Genomic DNA, 23566 nt, shown 5'->3' with positions numbered 1-23566 from the left:
CTCACCCAGCCTCGAATGCTGAGGGGGAGAGAGCTTGTTGTAGCTCAAAGGCAGCGTGTCCCGCCTGCCACTCTCAGAGCCCGTCTTACACTCCCCCAGCTCAGCCATTTACTGACCCCTTTTGAACGTTTGTTTTAGGGTTGGTGGAGGTGGAAGTTGTTGGGAATCCTGACCGATGGGCAAGTTAAGAGACCTTTTCTGTCTTGGGCTGCGTGTGCGTTGTGCACGGGGGCGTGGTGCTGCCCGCGGGGGGTGCTGCCCGTGGTGGCACCAGTTACGGGTCCGCACTGGGGGCTTCTCTGTATTTGGAGATCTGTCCTTCCCTCTGTCCCTGGATAACATGAAAACTGCCTGCAGCATCTGTGTCCTGACCCAGGTGGGGAGGTGGCAGAGTTTATGCTTATTAGCACCCTTCTCTTCTGGTGGGGGAGAAACCAGCAGCCGGGGGGTGTGGCTTGGGACTTGTAGCCTGGAGGGGAGGAGTGAGGCAGAACCTGCAGCTTTTAGGGCTCCTCGGGACCCCGGGGGAAGAGTCAGCCCCCAGAAAGGGAAAGAGTGATGGCGCACAGAGGATGGGAGCTGTGGAGGAGCGTCCAAGCGGAGGGGGCCAGTGAGTGATGGCGTCGGTGGGCCTGGGGGTCGCTGGTGGGAAGGGGCTGTGCTGGGTCGCGCACCCCCAGAACCACTCACGGGTTTCTCACCACCAGTGCCATGGCGGGTATTCACACCACTAGGGGGCGTTCTTGCCTGCTCGCGGTGCATCAGTCACTTGTTTAGAGCAGAGGCTTGGAGAGCAAATAACTGCCTGGGTCCTTCAGGTGGTGAGGAGGGCTCAGGATCCGAACCCTGGTCTGGCTCGTCCCCGAGCCCGTGGGCGCCGCACCACCTCACGGACGCTCCCTCTCCAAGCGCAGTGTGGAAATTGGCTTACTTGTTGGTTTTCAAGGGAGTATCGCTCTAGGATTTGTGTTTAAAAAAAGAACTCTGAGGGGGCGCCTGGGTTAAGTGTCCCACTCTTGACCCTCAGCCCAGGTCTTGATATCAGGGTCGTGAGTTCAAGCCCTGTGTTGGGCTTTGCGGTGGGTGTGAATCCTACTTAAAACAAAACTCTGGAAGTCATGGAGGTCTAGTGGCTTCAAGGGAAAAGTCACAGAGTGGACAGTGGTGAGGACATAGACACCAGCATTAGGCTGGGGCCTGCTTTCCTGGAAAGCTCCCTGAAGGTTACGGTGGCCTTTGGGCTGCCTTTCAAGGGAGTGGAGGAAAGGCTGCACTTCTGTCCGTCCCTCCCTTCCCCATCCCCCCCATGAGTTATCACCTTCGCTCAGCTCCGACCCGCCCTGTACATCCCAGAGGTGCAGGGCAGAGAGACAGGGCAGGGACCTATTCCCGGGGCTGCCTGCTCGGGCGCCTCCTGGCTGACCTGGGGGCGGGCCGTGTGTGACACCACGGGCCCTGACCCCCACACCCGGCTGTCCTGAGGGTCACCGCCTGAGGTTGTATAGAAGTGGAGGCCACCCCGGTTCGCTCCTTGAGAGATTCTGGCTCAGTAGGTGCAGAACCTCCTGCCTCCATGTGCCTGCCGCGGGCAGGACGAACCGGGACGGCCCCACCGCGGGGTCACGTGCACACGCCTTTCTTGCTGTTCGGTATTTATGAAATTTTCCAGTTCCAAATACCCTGAGGTAATTTAAAATCTTCTCTGGTTTTCCTTTTTAAAAATAACTTCCCTCTTGTTTTGTTTTCTTTTCTCCTGTAGGACACGAAGTTGTGGATAATAATGGAATATCTTGGTGGAGGCTCCGCACTAGATCTAGTAAGTATCACACCTGGTGCCTAACTGCGCACCAGAGTTCTCCCGAAATCGGGGTTGTAAAGACGACTGTTTTTATCCGTTTCTGTTTCCTCCTTGAGTTGCATGAAAAAGGGACCAAACTATTCCTTATAATACATTTTTCTGCTTCTAATAATAATACTGAAGGGGCGACTGGGTGGCTCAGTCAGTTAAGCATCAGCCTTTGGCTCAGGTCACGATCTTGCAGTCTGTGAGTTCAAGCCTCACATCCGGATCTGTGCTGACATCTCAGAGCCTGGAGCTTGCTTCGGATTCTCTGTCTCCCTCTCTGTCTGCCCCCGCCCTGCTCACACTCTGTCTCTCTCTCAAAAATGAACATTAAAAAAAAAAAAATTTAAAAACCTAGTAATATTACTGAAAATTAAAATTCTGCTTTTGAAGCCAGTTGTGTTGTTTCCTGGGAAGCCAGTGAATTTTGTTTATAGAAGTCGTGAAGGATTTTGCCCGTCATTATCTTACTTAAGAGCTTAAGTTTGTTAGTTTGTCTTCCAGAACGGGCTTTTACTTCTGTGGGGTGGATACCCTGTTATTCAAATGGTGTTTCCTATTCAAATGGTGGTTTAGCTTCCCAAATATGTGTGTCACATTTTCATTTATAACGAATTAGAATCAGGATTTTGAAAACGTAAGAAATCTGATTTCCGGAGTGAGACGGGCAGGCAGAGTCGGATGATTGCTGAACAGTGTCACACGTAGGAGCACAGTCAGGCAAGAGCGCACGCTTGTCACGCGTCGGAGCACTGTCAGGCAGGAGTGCATGCTTCTGCTTCTCAGGTGCACACACAGATCCCTTGCTGGCACTCACCGCGCGTGGATCGCGGAGCCGGCCCTGCCCCCCACCCCCTGCGGTCCTGTCCCCTGCCTGGCCTGGACTCCTGAGCCAGCCCATGTGCAAGGTAGTGGAACCGAGCAGGGGGGTTGACCTCCAACCCACGGTCTGCAGCTTGTTGCTCTTGGCAGAACACAGTCACAGGTTGGCCTCTGAGAAGAGGCTCCCAGATAACCCTGGAGCCTTCTCTTTCTCCTTCCTGGGGGTGCATCCTTCTTGACTTTAAAAAAAAAAAAATGCAGTTGATTTTAATCTGCTGTTTGAGCTGTAAAATATGATATCTGGTGTGAGGAATAGTATTAGACACAATATGGCTTAGTTTTTATTTTTAGTTTTTTAGTAATCTCTACACCCAAGGCAGGGCTCAAACTCACGACCCCGAGATCAAGTCGCATGCTCTTCACACTGAGCCTGCCAGGTGCCCCCAGTGTATGGTAGTTATAAAGAGACACGAATGTTAGAGTAATATAGGCATGTGTTTTATTTTGAATGCACACATGCAAAAGCGTTCAGTCTGTTGACTTTTTTTAATTTGAAGGATAATTAAATAATAAATTGAAATTAAATGTTAGTAGGACCCCATAGAAGCTGCTGTGAGAAAACACTGGGTTTTACTACTGAATGTAGATAATTTCTCAAGCCCATCTGGTCCTGGGGTGCCGTGACTTGTGAATATAATGGGTGTCACGCACTTAAAGGCTTTATAACGTAAAACGTGATAGATTTCGAGTGAATTCATTTTTTGCTCAGATAATATTAGTTGTGTGCCCACCATGTGTCAGGCGCTATTCTCGCTGCTGGGAGTCAGCGCAGTGGACGAGGCAGAAGGAAATCCCGGCATGGAGCCGAATTCTAATGGGAGAAGACCGCGCGTGATACCATGTGTGGGGAAGTGCTCGTGGCGGGAGGAAGCCCTCTGGGTGGATTGGGAGGGTCGGTGTGAGAGTTAGCGGCTGGCCGGAGAGCGGCTGGGATGGCCTTGGAGTCTAATTAAGAAGGAACCGTGCTCCACAGAGTGGTCACTCAGTCAGGCAGAGACGTGTGACAAACTTAAAAATGAATGTGCATCATGATTTTATGTTTTTAAATATTTTTGAATAAGCGTCAGTGGGGGTGGGTCAGAGAGAGGGGACAGGGGTCCGAAGCGGACTCTGTGCTGACAGCAGAGGTCCTGACATGGGATGTGAACCCGTGGGCTGTGAGATTGTGTCCTGAGCCGAAGTTGGACCCTCAACCGACTGAGCCACCCAGGCGCCCCAGGCAACGTGGTTTTAAAGGATGAGATGGTGTGTTCATTAACGTTAGGCAGAGCTGCTGTTGTAGTGGACCCCAAACAGCGGCTCACACAGGAGAGAAAAGTACAGTTGACCCTTTAATAACATGGGCTTTAACTGCACAAGCCCACTTACGTGCCGATGTTTCTTCCTAGACAGGTCGGTACCGTAAATGTATCTTCTCTTCCTGATGATTTTCTTAATGCCATTTTCTCTAGCTTCCCTTCTAGTAAGAATATAGTACATGATACACAGAACACACAAAATGTGTGGGAAGGGACGGTTCATGTTATTATTCAGGCTTCCAGTCAACGGTAGGCTATTAGTAGTTAAGTTTTTGGGGAGACCAAAGTTGTATGCTGAATTTCAACTACACAGGCGGCCAGTGCACCTAACCCCTACTCTGTCCATGGGTCAACTCTCTTTCTGTCCCATGTGTGGGGTCACTGGGCTCCGGTCCACATGGTCATCAGGGCCCTGCTCTGGAGGTCTGCTCAGCCGTCTGCTGCCCACGGTTTCCTGTGGTCTTAGGTCACTGTCCTCTCTGGCTGCCTGTGTTTTCAAGGCCAAGACCAGGAAGGGGCAGTCGCTTCTGTGCATATCCCACAGGTGAGAGCTTAGTCACCCGGCCAAGCCCGCTGCTGCAGAAGCTGGCATGCGTGGCCTTGTTGGGTGGCCGTGTTCCTGGCAAATCGTCCCTGTTACAGAGCCGAGAGGGGAGAGCAGACTTGGGGGAGAGGGAATTCAAAGTCACCCAGAGATGAGATGCCCGGGTGTTTTTCCTGGGAGTTCTTTCTCTTATAAAGATTATCTGAAGAGCCCGCAGTCCTCTCCATGAGGGACAGCATCATGTTTATATTGCTTAGATGTGTTAATGGCAGTGGTGCTGATCCAGGACTCTGAGAACTTAGCGGGTCCTCCCCACCTGTGACGATCTCTGGTGTAGAGAACAGCCAAATACCTTTTTATAGTGAGTTTTGACACTATCCATGGTGGATCCTTTGAGGATCTCCTCTCCCTGTAAATAGGGTGTCTCTTCCTTCTGGCCCCCCACTGCCTGCCACCCATGGCATATAAATCATTGGTGGGTGGTGTTTAGGTCAGACTTAAAAGGGCCTGGCCTTGCGTGTATTATTAATCAGAGAGCCAGCTCCTCACGGTCCAGGGGAAGATCTTTTAATTAGTTTTCTCCGCCCTTCTTGTCTCCCCTTGGTGATGACACCAGGTGGCTTTGCTATTTCTTTCCGGAGATGTGATAACAGAAGGGAGGAGGTGGTTAAATCCAAGTGTCGCCAAATGTTACTGATTATCTGCTGGGGTAGAAACCTGCCGGAGGAGGAAGTGGAACCCATGCTCTGTGGTAGGGTTTTTTTGAAGGACTGGATTACCCTTCTGCGTTCTGGTGCATTCCGGGCCAGCAGCCCTGCCTTCCCGACTCCGCTCTCCCAGGTTACCAGAGAAGCGCCTTTTCCTCTTTCTGAGTATTAAGATGTCTCCAACCTGTGAACAGTCAGAAATAGCTGTGGAGAAGCAGACAAGGCAGGGGTTTCAGATGGTGTTCTTCGGAACAGTAGTTTTGATGTGTATTTCTTGAAAATAAGACCCTTGGTCAGATAATTGTGGGGAAAATTAGGTTCTGTGGAATTAAGCGTGCAACACGCCACCTTTGTCTGAGGTGATCTTTGATAATCTGAAATAGAAATCGGGAGGCACTTGGGTGGCTCAGTCACTTAAGCGTCTGACTCTTGATTTCGCCTTAGGTCAAGTGCTCATGGTTGTGAGATCGAGCCCCACATCAGGTTCAGTGCTCAACAGCATAAAGCCTGCTTGGGATTCTCTCTCCCTCTCTGTTGCGGCCCCCTCCCTCACTCTGGCTCACTCTTTCAAAATAAATTAACTTAAAAATGCAATTAAAAAATTAAAAGGGGAAATTGGGATACACCCTGGCTGGTTAGTTGAGTGTGACCTCCAAGTGTGACATGCGGTGGGACCAGAGTGACAGGCATGTCGTCTTGCTCCTGGGTTCTGCATGGGGGACTGCCGAGAGACGGAGGGCTAGGGGAGGCAGCCTGGTTCACCCCCACCTTCCCTCCTCGCCGCCCGCATGGGGGGTGTTCCCGGGGACCCCGTGGGGCCCGCAGCGGACGGAAAGCAGTGCCGGGCAGAGGTGCGGCCGTCACAAAGGCAGATGGGGGCCTCGCTCACCCCCGTCTTGGCGCCATTAGACAGCTGCTCTGTCGCCCTCACCCCGGCGAAGGCCGAGACACGCGAGCAGGCCCGAGAGAGTGCATATGTCTGTGGGAACGCTGCCCTAGAGAGGCTCTTAGCTGTCATTCCCTTTGGAGTAAATGACTTTTGGATTTGGATAAATCACTTTTTTGCCCCCAAGTTTGTTTATTTTGTGGGAGAGAGAGATTGAAAGAGAGAGACAGACAAAGACAGAAGTCAGTCCCAAGCAGACTCCAGGCTGTCAGCACAAAGCCCAGCTTGGGGCTTGATCCTGTGAACCTGGGCCGAAATCAAGAGTCAGCCGCTCTACTGACTGAGCCTCCCAGACGCCCCACTTTTTTTGTTTTTGGGTTTTTTGAGTGTAGTTGACACGTAACGTTACTAGTTTTAAGTGTACTGCATAGTGATTTCACAAGCGTATACGTTATGCTGTGCCCCGCGCCAGTGTGGCTGCCATCTGTCCTGAACATCACTATTGCAGCACCATTGAGTGTGCTCCCTGGGCTGTAGCTTTTACCCTCCGTACTCGGAGGGTAAAATACTCATTCCGTACCCGGAAACCTGTCCCTCTCCGCTCCCCTTCACCATCTTGGCCAGCACGTCCCTCCTCTGGCAGCCACTGGTTCTCTGTATTCACACGTCTGATCCTGTGTAGTTCATCTGTCTTTTTAAAATTAACTCAGGGTCGGTCATGAGGTGGTGGCTTCCTTCGATGGAATTGTGAGAATTTGGGTGATGACAGCTTTCCCTATCAGATCTAGAAATGTAGTTCTGAGGATTATCAGATGGATAAAAAATTAATATAAATGATGAGAATTCTGTCCCTCTCTCTGATGGCCCCGTTATTAGCCCTGCAGGGAGTGTTAGATTGTTGTGCTGATTTGTGTGACTATTAAGAGTGGTTGAATTCCCTCCCTGCTCTCCAGTGGTGGTGGCATATTCATCAAGTCTCTGCTGTTTTCTTTACTTTTTGGAGGGTCCTTTAAATAGGTTTTAATTGTTTAGGTCAAACATTTTTTATTTTATTTTTTAAGTGTTTATTTACTTAATTTGAGAGAGAGAGGGGGCTTGAGCAGGGGAGGGGCAGAGAGAGAGAGAGAGAGAACAGAGAATTCCAAGGTTTCCAGCTGTCAGCGTAGAGCCCGATGCAGGGCTCGAACCCATAAACCGCGAGATCATGACCTGAGCCGAAAGCAGGAGTTGAACACTTAACTGACTGAGCCACCCAGGCGCCCCTGGAGTAAAGAAGTTTTTAGATTTTAATCTTGTCTGTTTAACACGGGTATTGACTGTGTTTGATCATCTCAAACTACTCCTAAAATGATCACTTGAGTAACTTTCATAATTCTTTTCTTACTAGTTAGAACCTGGCCCTTTAGATGAAACTCAGATTGCTACTATATTAAGAGAAATACTGAAAGGACTTGATTATTTGCATTCGGAGAAGAAAATTCATAGAGATATTAAAGGTAAGAAAACACATGGCCTTTGTGCCTTTGGGATCCTGAGGCGGGTGGGAAGGCGCCTACGGGTAGGCTCGTACTCCTCAAAGGGAGGTTGTCCTGCGTGTGTTTGGGGGGTGCTTTTGGCATGCCTGGGGTGGGGGTGGCTTTGAGGGGGACCCCACCGAAAGCGTCCCTGGGCCGCCTGCCGGCGTTGAGCACGTGGGCTCCGTGACGGGGGAGTGTGCGTGTCCCCGACACGCTGACGGGTGGAGCGGAGCAGCACATGGCGTCAGTGGGCGTCCTGGGGTTTGTTGTTGCAGCTGCCAACGTTCTGCTGTCCGAACACGGAGAGGTGAAGCTGGCCGATTTTGGGGTGGCGGGCCAGCTGACAGATACCCAGATAAAAAGAAACACCTTCGTGGGCACCCCCTTCTGGATGGCGCCCGAGGTCATTAAGCAGTCTGCCTACGACTCCAAGGTAAGGGCCGCCTCTTCCCGTTCTCGGGTCCAGAGACTCGTCATCTTTTGGGACCCAGCCTGGCAGCTCTTCCAGGGGGCGGACGCGGCTTCCTTGAAGCAGGACGTGAAGGTAGTTCTCCCCGGCCTCGGTGAGAACCAGGTTTCGTCTCCCATCTCCTCCATCATTTAATATCCTTTATGTATCCAGCCCACACTTGCTGACGTTTGTTTTTTTAGCTTAAACAGTGTGTGCTTGATGGTGGTGGGGACTAGAGAAAGCTCTTTTCCGGTGGGTGTGACGGGATGGAGGAGCAAGGTGGCTAGAATGGGCTCGGGCCTCCTGAGGCCGCCAGGTAGGGGCGTGTGGGTCCGCAGAGGCGGGTGGATAGGTGGTACTGGAGGCCTGGGCGGGAGCGGATGAAGGACGGGGGCCCTGGACCGAGCTCTGAGCAGTATTTAAGGGACAAGCAGAGAAGGAGGTTCCCACAGAAGAAGTGAGAGTTCCTAAAAATACAAGCCCAGAGGCTGGAAAGATTGTGCTTTTAAAGTTCGTGCCACCGATTCTTCCTCTCAGTGTCCGTAATGCTCAGTTAGGATCAGTATTCTCGGAGGCTCCTTTCCAACATGATTCCTCTTTTCCACCCTTTTTACCTTCACACGTTGTCCTCTCCCAGTTTTTCCTGGGTTCTGTTTGCCTGGTACCTTCAACTTTCTTAAACTTCTTAGAGTTTTGCCTTGGGAATCTTTTGATTTAACTCCCCTCTCCTCCAGGCTGCTCTTTCTCAGATCATACACAGAACAGTCTTCACATGGTCCACAGAGAATTAATTGGCTCTTCTGAACAGTTTCTAGGAAAACAAATATTTAAGTCACGTATGTTTACGTGCCAGGCGCTGTTTTCCTCGTTTTCTCTTGTCAGCAGACTGGACTTGTCCCACCTTGTTAAACACAGCACACAGAGCACCAAGTACTGTAACCTTCCCTCCGGCCCTCAGGGCAGCAGTGCGGGGCTGCAGCTGTTGAAAGAGTGGATCAGAGTCGCAGGTGTACCTGCTTCCAGCTCGGCAGGGACACACCCGGCTCTCTCGCTTTTGAGTTGTGGCTGTGACCGCCACGGCCATGCCGATGGTATGACTGGTGGGTTTTCAGCCCCTGGTTTCACAGAGCCGTGTGGGCCTCCTCATGCTTTTTGCCACGTGGATGGGTTCCTTCCATCCAGAGCCCTCTCTGCAGCCACTGTTGTGGGGGTCCTCGCATTTTAGGGCCTGACTCGTCCATTCTCTTTATTTTAGGCTGAGGCCCATTTATCAGAGTTGTAGGTCTAGATTTTGGGAGGGACCAGAACCCAAGTTCTGAACACCTCTGATTACACCACGCTGATGACCTTTTTCTCTTCCTTTCTGGTAAATGAGCTGATTCACCACGGCGCTTGTGACTCAGGATTCAGATCTTATATTTTCAGTATGAAAACACCCATCACTGCTCACTTAGCGTTTTTTCCCCAGGAAGTGGCCTGGTTATCCAAGACCTTCACCTTTCCTCTCTTCCTCTTGCAGGGCCGCTCTGGACTTGGCCCAGGATGTGGCCCCTGTCAGCAGAGAGTTCACAGATCATAAAGCTCTGCCACCTTTCTTTCCTGGAATTCTTGTCCACATCCAGACGCTCTTATCTGTGTCACACTGTGTCACAGTGTTCTTCTCAGGTAGATTTAAAGGTGTTCATTTCCAGTTCGGTCCCCTTGGTTGGGGAGCTCGGGAAGGTATGCCAGTCTTCTCCCTAGCCTTCAGCTATTCTTCTCTCTCTGACTGGTCAGACGCGAATTCTCTCATTTGTCTGGGTCATAGCCAGTACCTCTCAACTGGAAATCATGTGCGAAAATGACATTTATGTGAAGTCGGCTTCCCAGATTTGTTGCCCTAGGAGGTGTGGAAAGTGCAGATAAGGCTAATCTGTGTCTGAGTCTGGGGCCTTGGGGGATAATGTGACATTAGTTCCCTCCCAGGAGTTGCGGCTCTGGGCTAGCAGCTTTTGTCGTGAACAATGGCTGACCACAGGTCCTTTTCGGAGTTCCGTTGGCAGATATTCTTCCCATGATGCACCAGTTTATGTGGATTTTTTCCGCTTGCCCCTTCTGGTCTTCTTTAGGTTCCATCAGACATTTTCTGCATTAGCCTTTGCACTCCAGGAAGGAGCTCACGGCCCCGGGGGGCCGGTTCTGTTACGTCGTCGGCACCCATGTTCCCACCACTTTCATTTTTGGTGCACTCGCTGTCAAAGGAAGGTCGGGTTAGGCTCAGGAGTAGCACACACGTGCCTTCCTGGTATCTTCATCTTACCAATCTGAAGTTTTATTCGTTATTAGCTAAAAATAAAGTTTTTATTAGTTTTAAGTATATGTCTGGAACCTTGTTAAACGTAATGACCTCTTGAACCAGCATCTTTGACTGCTTGGCATTTGTCCAGATTCCTTAGATATCCTGAACACACGTACATATAGGACGTCTGTGTTGACCTCAGCTCATAATCTAAATACAGCGTTACTAGGTCATGATTGCCCATGTGTCTTTGAAGAGCCTTCATTATTACTGTTATTTTTAAGGTGAAGTAGGGTAGCTTGGTTTAAAGAAGCCTTGAGACCTAGAAGATGAGCCAAGGGAGATAACTGATCTCCCATAAGGAAGCCTTCGCGTTCAACACTAAGCAGGGACTTGGGCTGAAGAATGTTGATCTTGCACGCGCGCGCACGCACACGCACACACACACGCACACACACACCCATCGCTTTCTAAGGTTATTGTGATGGCGTGTTAGCCAACGGGTTACATAAAAACATCGTCCAGGGGCTATGGCTCTTCTGTATTCATTCATTTGGTTATTGCTGTAGTTGTGCCCAGTGCTGAGTAATTGGCATCTCCAGTGAGTAATTGCAGTGCTGGTGGGTAGCTCTAACAGGGAGCAGGGAGCATAGTGGGGCTGAGTGAGGAATGTCAGAGCGAGCTGGGGAAGGCTTCACAGACAAAGAGCTCTTTAGCCCCTTAGAGGTGAGGGAGGGATGTTCAGACCCAAGTCCAGCGTGGGAATGGAGAGACCTACGTATCTGGATTGTAGGTTGTGGTGAAGGACGTAAATGAGGCTGGAGAAATGGACTTGCCTGTTAACTGAAGTGTCCTCTAGATCCTGAGAGGCTGGTGTCTGTATTCTCTTCTAAAGGATTTTCCCCTTTTTTTGGTCTCAAAAGCAGTACATACTGGAAACTAGTGGGGGGAAAAAGTGGGGAAAAAAGAAACCACCCCAGAACGAAAGCTTAAGTTATTTAGGTGTCCAGTCTCCAAAATACCTGTTACTATAGTCTAACCATGGTGAAAAATGGACCTAGGTGATAGATACATTGATGAAAAAATAAAATTATTAAAGATGAGTGAAAAGCGGCCTTGTTAGCCAGCCCCTCAGTTTTTGGAGTCTGCGTTTTTGGCCCGTTCGCTGCAGCGTGCGACTGGCCCTCCCTGCCTGGTGCCGAGCCGCTGGCTTCCTCGGGTTCCGGCACAGGATCAGGACTTACCCACCGACCCCGCTGGGAGGAGCCCTGCAGGTGAGGGCAGGAGGCGAGCGGGAAACACGCGGCTCGGACGCGGACAGTAGGCTTTCTCTTAGCACGCGGTGATGATCGGGCCTTTTCTCAGCAACCGCGGATTGCTGTCCGGTGCTGAAATGATTTTTATACCTTCATGTGCTGCTTATAAATGTGTTGTTCCTCAGCACTGCGTATAATTAATAAGTACATGGTTTCTATCAGATGTGTTTTTGAGCTGTAGGTTTTGACTAGTTGAAACTGATTTGGGATCTGTATTTTTCTTTCTTTCTTTTTTTTATTTAAAGAAAAGATTTCCTTAAAAAATTTTTTTAAAGTTTATTTATTTATTTAAATGTTTTTTTTTATTTATTTCTAGGAGAGAGAGAGAGAGAGAGACAGCGTGAACAGGGGAGGGTCAGAGAGAGAGGGAGTCACAGACTGATATAGGCTCCAGGCTCTGAGCTGGTAGCACAGAGCCCGACGCGGGGCCCGAACCCACGAACCGCAAGATCATGACCTAAGCGAAAGTCGGATGCTTAACCGACTAAGCCACCCAGGCGCCCCAAATGTTTGTTTATTTTTAAGAGAGAGAAAGAGACAGAGTGTGAGTGGGAAAGGGGCAGAGAGAGGGAGACACAGAATCCAAAGCAGGTTCCAGGCTCTGAGCTGTCGGCACAGAGCCCAACAATGCAAGACTTGAACTCACAAACCGTGAGATCATGACCTGAGCTGAAGTTGGATGCTTAACTGACTGAGCCACCCAGGTGCCTTTGTTTAGAATTACTTTATTGGCTACTATTTTCAAGTCCTTTGTCTGCACCTCTTTGGTCATGATTTCTACCATCTTTTCCTGAATGTCGTGGACCTTTTGGTGCAGACCATAGTGGCTTTCCGCATCTGATTGTTGCATTGTTTTAGTAAAACCAGCACAAAATAGATGAAGCAAATACCCATTGGTAATCATGACATGGACATGAGCTTCAGTCCTGGTCAGCTGTGTTTTGACCATGGAGCACGTTTTTTACAGGTAAGATCCATGTCATGGAAATTAGGCAGTTTTTGCCCTGAACATTCTCAGTATTTAGCTTGACATTCGTAAATGCAGCTTCATCGTTCTGCAGATCAGCATCACTTGCTTCAAAAATATAGCCCTTGAGGCCACCAGATGTGATTCCTTGATTTCTCATGACCAGTGTTTTTCCAGTATTTCTTATATTGAACATAGCTGGTGCTTTCACATCGTACGAGTCTTTCCTAGAAAATGGACCAACTACTTTCTCCCTGGCTCCCTTTCTGTCACCTTTCACCAAGAACTTGCTCTACCGCCATCGTGCTGCCCAGGGATTCTTGTTTTGTTTTTTTTCTCCCCACTCCTTCCTCTTGATTATAGAGAGTTGACTATGGTTCCTTGTAGAATATTTTCTGCACATAAACTTTTCATACCACTTACAGTGTGTTGTATCTGCAGATTTGTAGCCAGCTTACTTTTACTTAACATGGTATTACAAGGGTTTAGAATGTGGTATATTAGGAGCAAGCCCAGCCTCCCTGAGGAAGGTCCCTGATCATCATACCAGGTCATCAGTGACTCTGTGGTCACTTCGGAGCCTCTAGAACTGTGCATGTGGGGAAAAAAAGTCTGTTCGCAGATACATGTCTGCAGTCAGAGTGCCTGCCCTTATAACTTTTGACTTGGGCTTACTTGAAAACCTATGTTTGTTTTCTTTTAATATCTAGTTTCATGTTTTTCCCAGATGGGAGTAAAACAGGTCTTTTCTTTTGCCTTGATTTTAATTGCTTTGGAAAATGACTGCCCTTCCCCCACGTAACTTTTTATTTTAAAACCCAGACACGTGTTCCCATCTGATGCCATATTTCCTAAATACAGTAATAGATAGATTCTGGTGTATTTCTGATCCTCTGTCAACAGCGTCGTTGCATGTGCGGTATTTCTGTAAATGTGGTAGAGCAGCTTAATCATTCCTGTAAGGTTTAGCGTAAGAAAGGCTGCTGTTGAATGTTTTTGGCAGCATATACCATTTTCTAAATCTAAAATTATTTATTTAGGATAGATTCCTAGAAGTGGAATTAATTGGTTTTTGCAAGTGTGGATATTTTTATGGCTTTTGATACATAATGCCAGATTGCTTGCCATTTGTTCAAACGTCCGTCAAGTTTTCCACATTAGTCAGCAGGGTGTGAGAGGCCTAGAGAGGGAGTCCCCAGACAGGAGGACACTCGGGAGCCCCCCAAGAAGCCCAGGGGAGAGAGGAGAGCTCTGAACTCCACTGTAGGCAGGAGGAATAGAGGGGGACCAGGTGCCGAGAGGCCAGGAGCCACATACCTGGCACCTGGCTGATACAGGAGGATCCAAAGAGGAATTCAGGAGCTGGTGTGACACACGGGCTCCTGGCTCGGCCAGACGCAGGATGGTGCATTTGGCCATGATGCTGCTGTACTGGCCAGCCCCCCCAGGGGATGCAGGAGGGCGATGCCTCCTCCTCTTGAAGACCTTGGCCATGTCTAATGGGTGGGGCTGGGAAGTCTGCTTCCTTGGCTGACCACTGGCCTGTACTGGCATGTGGCCAGGTTCTTGGAATGTTGCGACTGTCTGCTTATTGTCTAGCCTGGAGCCTGATGGAAAGCCCTTGGGGCTGTGAGGAAGTAAGTGCATGTGCATCCCCATGTGAGGCTGCCACCAAAGACCATCGTCAGCCTGGCCTTCTAATTACAGAGTTTTTAAGTGGCTGTGGGATGTCTGGGGGCCTGGAGGTGGCCCACCAGGGGTCAGCAGGACTAAGGCCCTGTGTCTGTACGGCCATGGGATGCCTGGGGGCCTGGAGGAGGCCCTCCAGGGGTTAGTGTCTGTACGGCCGGGAGGCAGGTTGGTGCTGAGCAGCAGGCTTTGCAAAGAGCTGCAGTTCTGGTGAAGTCCAGGAAGGTGGGAGTGGCAGCTGGATGTGGAAGGGAAAGAGCCGCCGCCACGTGAGGGCTGTATGTTCCCTTGCGCTCGCATCTGTCCCTCCCCGCACCCCTGCATGCCCCAGTGACCCAACCTCCCCCTGGCGGCCGGCGCTCTGATCAGTCACCTTCTTGCTGATTTTAACAGCGGCACATGCGTGGGCAAAAGGGGAGTCCAGGCTCCCAGGGGAAGGCGAGGGGTGGGTATGGCTCCTGATGCCACTCTTCTAGTCCCATCCCCGTCGTGCAAAGAATTGAGAATGAGGCTTCCTGGCAGTGAGACCCATGTTCACGGAGAACAGAAGAAATGGAGTGTGTGGTAGGCCTCGACCCCACAGGCTGCCGGGCGGGGAGAGTGCGGCGAGGGTCTCTCACACTCACTAGGGGTGTGAGAACACGGTGGGTTTTGAAGGGCAGTGAGGTCAGTGTCCTGACCTGTCTGTGCCCTGCCGTGACCGGAACGGTGTCTCGGCCTTCCCGTTGCCTTGCTGGGGAGTGAGTGTCAGGGCTCGATTACGTTCTGACTTGCCGTGGGTTTCTGGAGCCCGGTGGGCAGAGCAGAAAAGGTGTGGAAGGGGGCGTGGGGCCGAGGCCACCCTGCATCCTCCCCTGCTTTCCTGGCCGCTCTGTCCCGCGCTGTCCTTACAGCGTCTGTCGCCTTTGCCGGGGCTGCTGGCAGTTGCCGAGGGAGCCTCCCTAACTGCCCTCGCCCTCTCCAGGACCACCTGCTTTTCTCACTTGCCTCCCACGGTCACGGGGTTCGGTGTCCCTTCCCCCTNGCGCCCTGTGGCCACAGCAGGGATGGGCAGCCAGACCCCACGTGCTGCCCCCCACTCCCTGCCGGCAGTGGATCTGACCAAGCCCTTAGATCTAATGAACCTGTCACTCGACAGGAAATACAGGAGCTGGAAGAACAGCAGTAATTGACTCCAGGAAGAAACCAGACAGACCCAGAATTTGGGGGCCTGTTTCTGCCTCCAGACAGTGGCACTGGGGGTGGGGCAGGGGTGAGACTGTTGCACATTAAAAGAGCCTTAGGTAACCTACCGGCCGATCGCAAGTATGGGCTCTCCTGATTCCGATAAGCCCGCTGCAACAGTACTTTTTACAAATTGAGAAAATTTAACTACCACGGCATATTACATTATTGTTCAGTTTTTAAAGTTTGCTTATTTATTTTGAGAGTATGCACAGGGGAGCAGAAGAGAGAAGAGAGAGGATCCCAAGGACACTCCATGCTGTCAGCACACAGCCCAACATGGGGCTCGAACTCACCAACAGTGAGATCATGCATTGAGCTGAAGCCAAGAGTCAGATGCTTAAGCAACTGAGCCACCCAGGCGCCCCAAATTATTGTGAATTTTAAAATTCTTGCTAATTTTAGGAATTGATAGATAGTAAAAATATCCTTGCAGGCTGAAGCGCTCAGGGTCAATGTCACGATGTCTGTGATTTACTTTAAAATGCGCTGTGGCGAAAAATAGACAAAGCCCATGTGGCAGATTGTTAACTAGTAACTTCATGTGATGAGTGTGTGGGGTGCATCTCCACTTGTGTGTGCACCTGACCATTCTCAGATTAAGTTCTAGGTGCTGCGTGAGGCACCTCGCTCAGCCACCTGGTATTCGTCCCATTTTAGATGAGACAACTAGGCTCACAGGTTAGGTATTTTCTCCAGTGTCTTAGGACTTCGGGTGTAGATCTGGCATTTAAACCCGAGTCCCTGGGACCCGTGTGCCTGCTCCAGCCTCACAGCTGTGCTTAGTTGTAAGCTGGCTTGAGGGCGTGAGTCGGAGAACCCTCCACACCCCCGGTGTGCCCTCTGTTCACTTCTCCTTACCCAGCCTACAACCCCTGGGACCTCAGGTAACACAGAGTGTCTTGTACTCCCGGCGGTAAATGGAGAACGAATAGTTGTAAAAGCCTCCTTCAGTGCAGGGCCAGATGTGCTGTGTGTTAAATTTTCTCCTGTGTGTCACCTGTTTTGAAATTATTCGAAAGCCTTTTTTGTGTTCACTCAAAAATAGTGATCTTCTTCAAAATCTTAGAAGTATGTTGAGATGTGGGTTTTTTTCCCCCCTTAAGAAATAGATTTATTTGCATTTATTCACTTCATGGCATCCCTAAAGATGCTTTGTCGTTGCAGGCGGACATCTGGTCCCTGGGCATAACGGCCATCGAGCTCGCAAAAGGGGAGCCCCCTCACTCCGAGCTGCATCCCATGAAGGTTTTATTCCTCATCCCAAAGAACAACCCCCCCACGCTGGAAGGCAGCTACAGCAAAGCCCTCAAGGAGTTCGTGGAAGCCTGTTTGAACAAGGAGCCAAGCTTTGTGAGTTGCGTGGGCTCCGGGTGGCGTCCCTTCCTGTGCGGCTGCAAGTGGCCTAGGGACCGAGAGTCGTCTTCCGGAATTTGTGTCATCGCTCTCGTCCTGGTTGTCCGTTGTCTTCGTTGCCATTGTCTTCACGATCTCGTTTACTTTTTTTTTAATTTCTTAACATTTATTTATTTTTGAGAGCGAGAGAGAAAGCGCACAAGCAGGGGAGGTGGGGGGAGAGAGGGAGACGCAGAATCGGAAGTAGGCTCCAGGCTTTGAGCTGTCAGCACAGAGCCTGATACGGGGCTCGAACTCACGAACCGTGAGATCATGATCTGAGCCGAAGTCGGACGCTTAACCGACTGAGCCACCCAGGCAGGGGCCCCAGGTTTAGTTTTTTCCTAAATGGCTTTGATCTATTTGAGTTGCAAATGGTTTTATTGTTTATCTTGCATGAAACAGAAATTTGCTTATTTCCTTTCAGATTGTAAGTAGCATCTCCTACCTCATTGAGTCCGAAGACTGTTCTCCTTAAGATTCTATGTGGAATCGTAAATTTTTAATATTTATAGTGAAAGGTCAGGCTATTTTTAGCCGTTTTTAGTAATTGCAAAGTCTGGCCAGGAAAATAATGGCTACATGTGTCTTTAAAGTAGATGTTTTCAGTTTCTTCTTGGCATGTGTTAGGAAAGAAAAGGCAAATAAAAAATAGAAATGGATCACCACCTTGCCCTGATACCCCTTCCTTTTTACNCGAACCGTGAGATCATGACCTGAGCCAGTCAGATGCTTAACCGACTGAGCCACCCAGAGGCCCCAACCCTGTACAGTTTTAGCCGAATTTTCTCTCAACTGGGATATATCCTTGAAAGTTACCTTTGTAGCTCGGTGTTGCATATAGCACCATATGTCCTTGATTTGTTTCTGAATTTTCTAGCAGCATTGACTGGAGGCCAAGCTGAAACCCTTTTTTTATGAACTCCTATCTAAAAAGGGGTGTTTGGGGCGCCTGGGTGGCTTAGTTGGTTAAGCGTCCGACTTTCACTTAGGTCATGATCTCGCGGTTCGTGGATTCGGGCCCCACGTCGGGCTCTGTGCTGACTGCCAGCTCAGAGCCTGGAGCCTATTTCAGAGTCTGTATCTCCCTCTCTCTCTGACCCTCCCCTGCTCACGCTGTCTCTCTCTCTCTCAAAAAAAAAAGGGGGGGGGTGATTAATGTTACAAGAGCACCACGGCTTTCTACTAAGCCAGCCTTGTAAAGGGATGAGGTGGGGAACGCAGCATTTTCTGCGAACCTCTGGGAGTGCAGCCTGAGATTGTGCAAATCAGCATTTTATGAAAGCAGCAGGCGTCAGGGGTGTGGACTGGGCCTCTCCCTGTCCACGCCGCTCTGAACATGCAGTCATGCTATGAGCCCCCCTGCCACGGTGAGCAGCAGTTAGGAGGTACACGCACAGTGTGTACACATCTTCCCATCCCCAGTTGATTTCTAGCATCGGCATACTCGCCCAGTGTACACGTCTCCACCCCTACCTGCACCCCACGCACACGGAGGGAAGGGAGAAGCTGAGCATTTGAGCACTTTTGGCACACATGGAGTTTCACAGTCACGTGGACAGGGAGGGAGACGTGGCCTGAGATGACCCAGGTTTTCTGTAAGCTTGAATTTGAGACACAGGCCCGGCTGTCAGGAATAAAGGTTTAGTAACTCGGAGTAAGCGGTAACTTAGGCTTCCTGGTGGTGTCTGTGTGTTCTTGCTGTTTGCTCCGGTTTGGGCTAACTCATTTGTCCTTGGGAAGTGTGCTCCCTGCAGTTGGGTTTGCCATCCTCTAAAGAAGTTGCCGGGTTCGAAGTATGCTGTGTGACTCTGGCCGGGCTGAGCCCAGGCCCTGGGTGAGGGCTTCACCCCAGTCCCACGGGAAGAGACAGACGAAGGAAACCAGCGTCTCTGAACTGGGGACGCCGAATTGAGCAAGAGGGTTCCAAGAGGGGCAGAAGCAGAACACGGGAGCCTCATCTCACGCTCCCTCTGTTTTGTCGGGTGGTTTGTTTCCCAGAGACCCACGGCTAAGGAGTTGCTGAAGCACAAGTTTATAATACGCAACTCAAAGAAGACCTCCTACCTGACCGAGCTCATCGACAGGTACAAGCGGTGGCGGGCCGAGCAGAGCCATGAAGACTCGGGCTCCGAAGACTCAGACACGTGAGTCGGCTCCTCCTGGGTCGCGGGGTGCGCGTGGGCGGTGGGGGTGGGGTGCCTGTGAGCCCTGTGCACGCGTCACTGACGTGTGTGTGTTCTGGTCTCTCGTTTCAGTATGTGTGTGTGGGGGTTGTTACTTCATTTGTGAATTTGATTTGTTTTTAGATAATTCGGGTTGATGGGGATTCTTGTGTTCGTACAGGACAGTTTGGGAGCCTTTAGCCTCTTTTTGTTGTCAGTAGGGCGTCTTTCCGGGAAAAATCTGTGGTGGTTGTGTTGCTCATTAAGGACTAGAACTGGACTCCTTTTCTTTTTCCTCCTCTTAAAAGTATTAATCAGACTGCCTTAAAAGTATTTTTAGAAAGATACACGTGTACGTTTTTACAGTTCTGTGTCGTGTTACAGTAGATGCTTGGGCTGTAAAAGCTCCGTGGTGAGAGTTAGTTACTGAAAACTGGCATGAAGTTAAGCCCGTTGGAATTCTGGTAGCTGAACCTGGATGAGTTGTCGCAGCCGCTTCGGTGTCTGGGTGTCGGGAAAGCTAGACCACCTGCTCTGACGTGAACACAGGGGACGTGAGGACAGTGTCCTGGATACAGGCGTCCAGCCCGTAGCACCTGGTCTGTTCTCCTTCACACCTCAGCCAGACACCCAAGTTCACCGCCAGTCCCGGTCCACACGCCAGGCCGGTTGAATCAGAATTTCTAAGGGCAGGGACCCAGGTGTTTTCAGGGTCCCCAGGTGATTCCGTTGTAAAGCCGAGAGTGAGAGCCACGGTGTCTGGAAGCTGTGAGAACGTTGAGAGCTTAGCCGGGTAGCGATGGGGGTGAGAAGATGGACAGGCAGTCTGAACGTGACCCTGGACGTGAGTGAAGGGAGGAGAGACCGTCCAGGCTTCAGCAGCGTGGTGGGTGCCATTGAGACAACGCGGGGGAAGCCGCCAGTCTGGTGGGGGGAGGAGGCCAGGGTACAGGAAGCTGAATTTGGTGTGGGGCACGTGTGAGTTGCTGACAAGATACTGGGAGGATGTGTCCTGTGTGGAGTGGCATCGCGGCTTAGGATTCAGGAGGCATGGGGGGGGCGGGGGGGTCATGGATTTCAAGTCTTCACTCGATAAATGGTCATGGGGGCCATGAGAATGACCATGAGAGTGGAGGTGTCTCCCACATTGCATCTGCCGAGTGCGAAGCGCTGGAGGCCTAGAGCTGCGTGCTGGGAAGCACCTAGCCTGGGACCCCGTGGATAACCTGGGTCAGGGGACATCTGGGTGCAGAGACCCTGGAGGGGAAGAGTGGCGAGCAGGGACATTGAGGCTCAGGGCTCAAGCAGGTGAAGGACTGAGCAGTACCCCCGTGTCCAGTGGTGTGCCTGCTGGGGACCAGTGGCCTTGAGTGTCAGTGCAGGGACAGGCTTGGTTCTGGCCTGAGTGGAAGGTAAGACACGGGAGGCAGTGAGTGTAGGTAACACATCCAAGAAGTGAGGCTGAGTCGTGGCCGTAGCTCGAGGGGCCACAGGGCCGCATGTTAGGATGTTCATGGGAAGGAGACCAAGGGGAGAAAGGTGACCTCTGAGAGAGGGGCTGTCCGTGGAGCAGAGGATTGTCCCGCAGAGGAGATGTCTCTGTCCCTTTCGGGAGGTGGGATGGAGGGTGTGGGTGCGGCCAGCACTGTGGGAAGTTACAGGGGCCTCATTCTGACGGCCTTTCCTTTCTCTGAGTCAGGAGGCAAGGTCCTCCTCTGAAAAAACCCACGGGGCCAGGGGATTGTGGTGGTGGAGCGTGGAGATGGGAGGTAGGAGTGGAGCCTGGGGGGTGGCTGGGCAGTGGGTCTCCTCGGGGACAGGGTCTCCTCGCTCACTCATGGACTTCACCTGGATTTCTCTACAAAGGGAAACGGATACCGACAGCCAGGCATCTGGAGGCAGCGACTCTGGGGACTGGATCTTCACGATTCGAGAGAAGGATCCAAAGAGTCTCGAGAACGGAGCCCTGCAGCCTTCGGACTTAGAAAGGAATAAGGTAATGTTGGCTCGTACTATGTAGATGGACACCTGTCGTCACCAGTCACTGGTGGTCCCGAGTCCCTTTTGTGTGGGACCTGCTCCTTACTGGGCAGGCTCTTGTGGAATTTTGCTGCCCCTGAATTGATGGGAGATAAGAGATTATGTTGTCTGGTGTCCTAGAATTTCATTCCTATGTGGAATTCAAGAAACACGGCAGATGAACATAGGGAAAGGGAAGGAAAAATAAGATAAAAACCGCGAGGGAGGCGAGCAGTTAGACGCTCTTAAATACAGAGAACAAGCTGAGGGTTGCTGGAGGGGACGTGGGTGGAGGGTGGGCTGAGTGGGTGACGGGCATTGAGGAGGGCACTTGTTGGGATGAGCACTGGGTGTCATATGTAAGTGATGAATCACTGAGTTCTACTCCTGAAGCCAAGACTACGCTGTATGTTAACTAACTTAAATTTAAGTTTAAAAAAGAAAGAAAAAAGATTTTGTTGTTTGAGGACCCAGAGAGTCAGACCCGAGAATCTGGCCTCAGGTCTGCTCTGCAGAGGCTGGCGTCTCCCCGCCCCACCCCCACCCCCAGTCCATCGCCGTGGAGTCGGTGTTTCCTGATGCTTGCACATTCGCAGGGGTCGGGGTGTTGCTTTGTGCATTGGGGTTACTCATAAATCCCAGAATTTTGGGATTAAGTTTTTAAGATCTTAAAAACAAATGCAGTGCTTTTGGTACACCTGTAAAACCTTAGTTTAATTAATTGGTTTTGTGTCTATTTAAGTTTATGAAAACCTGTATTTTAAAAATCTTTTTAAAGCATCGTGGCGCCGTTGCTCTCCCGGCAGTGTGGGCCAGTGGCCTCCCCGTGGTGGGCCTATGAGACTGGCTTTGATAAGCAGATAGGAGTCATTATAGAGGTTGCAAAAGTGGAGAATAGGCCGCTGGGCCGCGACAGTCACTTGTGCTAACAGTCAGCTTCGGTTCCAGTTTCCGTAGTAAGTCCCACTCCACAGATGGCACGGAGTTCCAATACAGGTGCCCCTCCCGGGACCCGTGGGCCTTTCCCCCCGGGATCCGGACCCTGGCTCCCCAGCTGCAAACGAAACCTTGTGGTCTAGTGAGAGACAGCAGGACAGGCCCATTCGGGCATCAGCGCAGATGGCGTTTCAGAGTTGACGCGCGGCGTGTCTGAGGTCTGCTCAGGTGTCGCGGTGTGAATGTTACTGATGACCTTTTCTTTCTTCCCTAAGGTGAAAGACATCCCAAAGAGGCCTTTCTCTCAGTGTTTGTCTACAATTATTTCTCCACTGTTTGCAGAGGTAAGATCCCCAGTTGACTTCTGGGGGGACGTGGCGGGGGAAGGCGTGGGGAGGGGCGTCTCTTTCTGTGACACGTTGCCGGGAGCATCCGAGAGGTTGGAAGAAGCTGCCACAAGCAGGAGGGGAGTCCTCACTGTGGCCCCTCCTGGGACGTGTCACTGGGACGTCACCCCGGGTGCTCTGGGCCAGCCCAAGTCCCTGTGTGACCAGGGCAATTGTCAGCCTGCCTTCTACAAAATCTGCTTGGCTGCAGCCTGATGGCTCTGGCGCAGACATGTGTGGCGATGTAAAAAGTAGAATTTTATTTTAAAGGAAGAAACCAGATTCCCCAGTGACTTCAGCTGTCCCCGGGTGACCCGTATTTCACTGGCATCCTCCTGTATTCACATACCTAGCAGGCAGCTGGTATTCGCGATGAGCAGCCCCTGTCCCTCCCGCATTGTGCGACTGACTTCAGCCATGTGCTGGTTCCCCGGTCCCGCCCAGCGGAGCCCCCCACCTCCACCCCCGTCTCTGGTCGGTACCTATATNCCTCCCCGCTCACTCCACTTGGCCCGAACCTCAGTCACGCAGCGACTCCCCCTTTGTCGCCCCCATCCCCACCCCCGTGTCCGTGTAGCTCTGTCCAGCCCCCAGCCCTACCCCTGCCCAGGGTCTGCCCTGCGAGCTCGCCTGAGGGCCCTGCCGGAGCCTGGGGTGTGGAGTTGAAACCACCGAACGCTCGGGGTTCTGACGGACAGCTAAACGACACGGGGCAGGTAGAGGCCCCTCTGTGTCCCTCTCTGGCTCTTGGCCTGGCGGATTGTTCTGGGCGCCTGCGCTCTCCCTCTCCTGTCTGTAAGGCACCCTCTTGCTCATTTTTGTGTTGTTGGGAGAGTTCAGGCTTTCTGGCTGTTCCTGGCCCTCCTTGGAGGCCCCGTTGGCGCCTGACCTGCTCAGGCAGGCAGCTTGAGAAAGTGGCACAGGTACTTCCTGCTTGTCGGAAGCCGGGTATTTTTCGTGGGACATGTGAAGAAACTGTTCTGAAATCATTATTTGGAATTAATGAATTAATCCTAAATGGAATACTGCTTTGATTTTGATGTCCCCCCCCCCCCCCCCCCCC

General features: G+C 51.2%; 2 protein-coding genes across 2 annotated transcripts in view; one reads left to right on the top strand and one right to left on the bottom strand.

Moving 5' to 3' along the window:
• The window catches only part of STK24 (serine/threonine kinase 24), a 66278-nt gene that overhangs the window by 36135 nt on the left and 6577 nt on the right, over positions 1 to 23566 (top strand). The window contains exons 3-9 of the mRNA XM_077753873.1: positions 1760 to 1816; positions 7548 to 7656; positions 7953 to 8110; positions 16770 to 16955; positions 18999 to 19144; positions 21029 to 21158; positions 22393 to 22461. Of these exons, the coding sequence (XP_077609999.1) occupies positions 1760 to 1816; positions 7548 to 7656; positions 7953 to 8110; positions 16770 to 16955; positions 18999 to 19144; positions 21029 to 21158; positions 22393 to 22461 (855 nt within the window). The remainder of the gene's footprint in view (positions 1 to 1759; positions 1817 to 7547; positions 7657 to 7952; positions 8111 to 16769; positions 16956 to 18998; positions 19145 to 21028; positions 21159 to 22392; positions 22462 to 23566) is intronic.
• LOC144223235 (small ribosomal subunit protein eS1-like) lies at positions 10342 to 14183 on the bottom strand. The gene is given in 5 exon segments (XM_077753958.1): positions 10342 to 10359; positions 12447 to 12685; positions 12688 to 12714; positions 12717 to 12981; positions 14007 to 14183. Coding segments are annotated over 5 exon segments (726 nt in total).

The sequence above is a fragment of the Crocuta crocuta genome, unplaced genomic scaffold, assembly GCF_008692635.1.
Source record: "Crocuta crocuta isolate KB4526 unplaced genomic scaffold, BGI_CrCroc_1.0 scaffold31, whole genome shotgun sequence".
In the NCBI taxonomy this organism is placed as follows: domain Eukaryota; kingdom Metazoa; phylum Chordata; class Mammalia; order Carnivora; family Hyaenidae; genus Crocuta; species Crocuta crocuta.
The sequence above is the reverse complement of the archived record's forward strand: the minus strand, read 5'-3'. Positions and strand labels throughout refer to the sequence as shown.